The 3,321-nt window shown below is 44.1% G+C and overlaps 1 protein-coding gene across 1 annotated transcript; it reads left to right on the forward strand.

The window, feature by feature from the left end:
- Nucleotides 1-228: 228 nt before the first annotated feature.
- LOC103728691 (putative olfactory receptor 2W6) lies at nucleotides 229-1,176 on the forward strand. Its single transcript, XM_008826655.2, has one exon. The coding sequence runs from the start codon at nucleotides 238-240 to the stop codon at nucleotides 1,174-1,176; it is 939 nt and encodes a 312-aa protein (XP_008824877.1). The 5' UTR covers nucleotides 229-237.
- Nucleotides 1,177-3,321: the final 2,145 nt, after the last annotated feature.

Raw genomic sequence — 3,321 nt, forward strand, 5'->3', positions numbered from 1 at the left:
ACTTAGTGAAATTATAGGTCAAGTGACAGGGTCTCACCATCAAACCCCTGATGACTTGGCACTTGTGTCCACCAGGCTGGCCTCAAACTCACAGAGATCTGCCTGCCTCTCTCCCCTGAGGGCTGGACCACCACACCCAGCTGCATCCAGCATTTCTAAGGGAGTTCCAATACCTTTCCACGCTGAGATAGGACATCTGTGACCTTCCTCCCAGAAGGTAGTATTCTGTCTCAGGTGATGGGAAAGGACAACACGAGTTCTTTCGAAGGCTTCATCCTCGTGGGCTTCTCTGACCGTCCCCGCCTGGAGCTGATCCTCTTCGTGGTTGTCCTCGCCTTTTATCTGCTGACCCTTCTCGGCAACGTGACAATCATCTTGCTTTCTGCTCTGGATTCCCGGCTGCACACACCCATGTATTTCTTTCTGGCCAACCTCTCATTCCTGGACATGTGTTTCACCACAGGCTCCATCCCACAGATGCTCTACAACCTCTGGGGTCCAGACAAGACCATCAGCTACGTGGGTTGTGCGATCCAGCTGTACTTCGTCTTAGCCCTGGGAGGGGTGGAGTGTGTACTCTTGGCTGTCATGGCATATGACCGCTACGCTGCGGTCTGCATGCCGCTGCACTACACCGTCATCATGCACCCTCGCCTCTGCGGGCAGCTGGCTTCCGTGGCCTGGTTGAGTGGCTTTGGCAATTCTCTCATAATGGCACCCCAGACACTGATGCTACCCCGCTGTGGGAACAGGCGGGTGGACCACTTTCTCTGTGAGATGCCAGCACTGATTGGCACAGCCTGTGTGGACACTATGACCCTGGAGGCGCTGGCTTTCGCCTTGGCAATTTTTATCATCTTGGCACCACTCATCCTCATCCTCATCTCCTATGGTTACATTGCTCGAGCAGTGCTGAGGATCAAGTCCGCTGCAGGGCGAAAGAAAGCCTTCAACACCTGTAGCTCCCACTTAATTGTTGTCTCTCTCTTCTATGGCACCATCATCTACATGTACCTCCAGCCGGCCAACACCTACTCCCAGGACCAGGGCAAGTTCCTCACCCTTTTCTACACCATTGTGACGCCCAGTATGAACCCCCTGATCTACACCCTGAGAAACAAAGATGTCAGAGAAGCCATAAAGAAGGTGCTCAGGAAAGGGAGTGCGGAAACATAGCAAGGAGCAGATGGAGCTCAGGGATGCTCATAACCCTCTTCACTGTACTGTTAAACCCAGGAATGGTCTGGTGTTACAGGCAGAAGAGGCACTTAATAAGAAAGTCAGCAGTTTAGCTAAACTGGAAATTATTTTCGTCTTCTCAGGTTCCTCCAAGTCGAGCATTCCTCACCAAGAGGCTCTAATCAGGGCAGAGCAGTGATCCATGCTCACTGGGAATGTCACCACCAAAGTTTAGACAACAATCGCTTAGCACATCCTCAAGAAGGGCAAAAAGACCACAATGCAAAATAAGCTTCTGTTTTTTCCTTGGAAATTCAAATGTGCTTTTCTAGTGCCAAATGCCCGGCCGAGAGCCAAAATGAACTGTTTAAACCTCGCGTTGCTATCTCCAACACAACTGAGTCATAGAGCCTTTGAGTGATTTACATAATTGAGCTTAATGATACTTGTTTGACCTTCCAAAGAAGGAAGTAGGAAGGATGCAAAGCAAGATCAGGAGGGATCTGCTTTATAAACCAGGAAGCATTTCCTGTTAATCCTGTTTAATCCCTATTAATACATGTTAGTGGCCAGAGAGGGCAGAGTGTTCTTCCTTCAAATGTTTATTTTTATTTCTCCACTGTTCCCACATGTTATGAAGATACCTTAAATGACATGAATTTGGGGGGATTGTTGTAATTATTGTGATTATTTATTCTCTAGATGTTGGTTTGTTCACATTTGTGTTGCTGACAGCAAGTCCTTCCCAGCTGCCATGGAAATTGATTTGAGTGTTGGAGGTGCTCAAATGTCTACCACAGGCTCACGTGTTAAAGCACTTGGTCCCTAGCTGGTGGCACTGTGGTGGATGTTTGTGGACTTTTGGGGGAGTGGAGCCTCACTGGAGGAAGTATGTCACTGAGAGCTTGACTCCATTCCCTTGTCCACCCTCTGCTTCCTGCTCCACCAAGATTGAGGAAGTTGCACACTTCTGCACCGTGGAGCAGCCCACCACTTTCCCCTTCCGGATGGACTGCAACCCTTCTTAAATACAGGTCAACATAAACTCCTCTTCTCCTAAGCTGCTTCCTGTCAGGTCTCAGCAATCAAGAAAGTAACAAATGCTGTTCATGTACATGAGTACGTGTCCACAGAAAACCAGCAGTGCTTCATCCTGATGGGCTGAGTTCCATCATGAGACACTTGGGAAGGCAGGTACCACAACATCCCTGAAAGTCACTAAGCATAACAAAATTTGAGAATATTGTCAGTGGCAGAATTAGGAGCTAGGCTCAAGATGGGTTAAGCAATTTCTTGTTTAATTAACCTCAAAAATTTTAGGAAAGGTGAAGTCAATGTAGAGTTACCAGAAAATATACGACATACCTATTAAATTTTCCTCAAAACGTTTCATTGTTAAGTATAATATAAATATTTTCTTATTTTTGTGCACTGATTCTTATATTTTGTTCAGTGGGATTGGGTTACATTGATGTAGATTGGGGCTTATAGGGTTTTGCTTTAGTTTGATTATAAGTATTCTATTTCCATAGGAAGGCAGAAAAATTAGAATATATTTGATTCATCTTATTTTATTACACAAAGTAAACATGATACTAGTCACAGTGTTTAGCAAGGGGATTGTGAAATGTGGCCAACATTCAGTGTGAAGATACATGACTTAGCATGTCTGATCTATGCTCCTAAAAAGCAACTTGTAGTGTGTGTTCTACTGGCATCAATACACAATTCATTTCTAAGCAAACACCTTCAGAATCATTCCTTAGAGAACAACTATCATCATAAATTTTATCTCACACTTATGCTGTTTAGATGTTCATTGCTTTCAAATTAATATTTTAGAGTATGGGAGGAAATTAAGAGACAGAGGAAATATTTCTATACATATACTGATTTTGAAGCCTTTAATGGAACTCCAGATCAATTCATTTAAAAGCAATTTCCCATAGACTTATTTTGTTTTACCACATTCTTTTCTAAACTATTTAGCACTACTATTACAGATTATATGAACTGATGTGAGGTCTCATGAAGAAAACATCACTGTCTTATAACACCCTAACAATCCAGCAGTTTATAGCATAATTTACAAAGTTTACTACTTAGGCATAAAGCAGGATGGATTAAATATACACTGATTGT

Source organism: Nannospalax galili, unplaced genomic scaffold (genome assembly GCF_000622305.1).
Source record: "Nannospalax galili isolate Female #2095 unplaced genomic scaffold, S.galili_v1.0 scaffold952, whole genome shotgun sequence".
In the NCBI taxonomy this organism is placed as follows: domain Eukaryota; kingdom Metazoa; phylum Chordata; class Mammalia; order Rodentia; family Spalacidae; genus Nannospalax; species Nannospalax galili.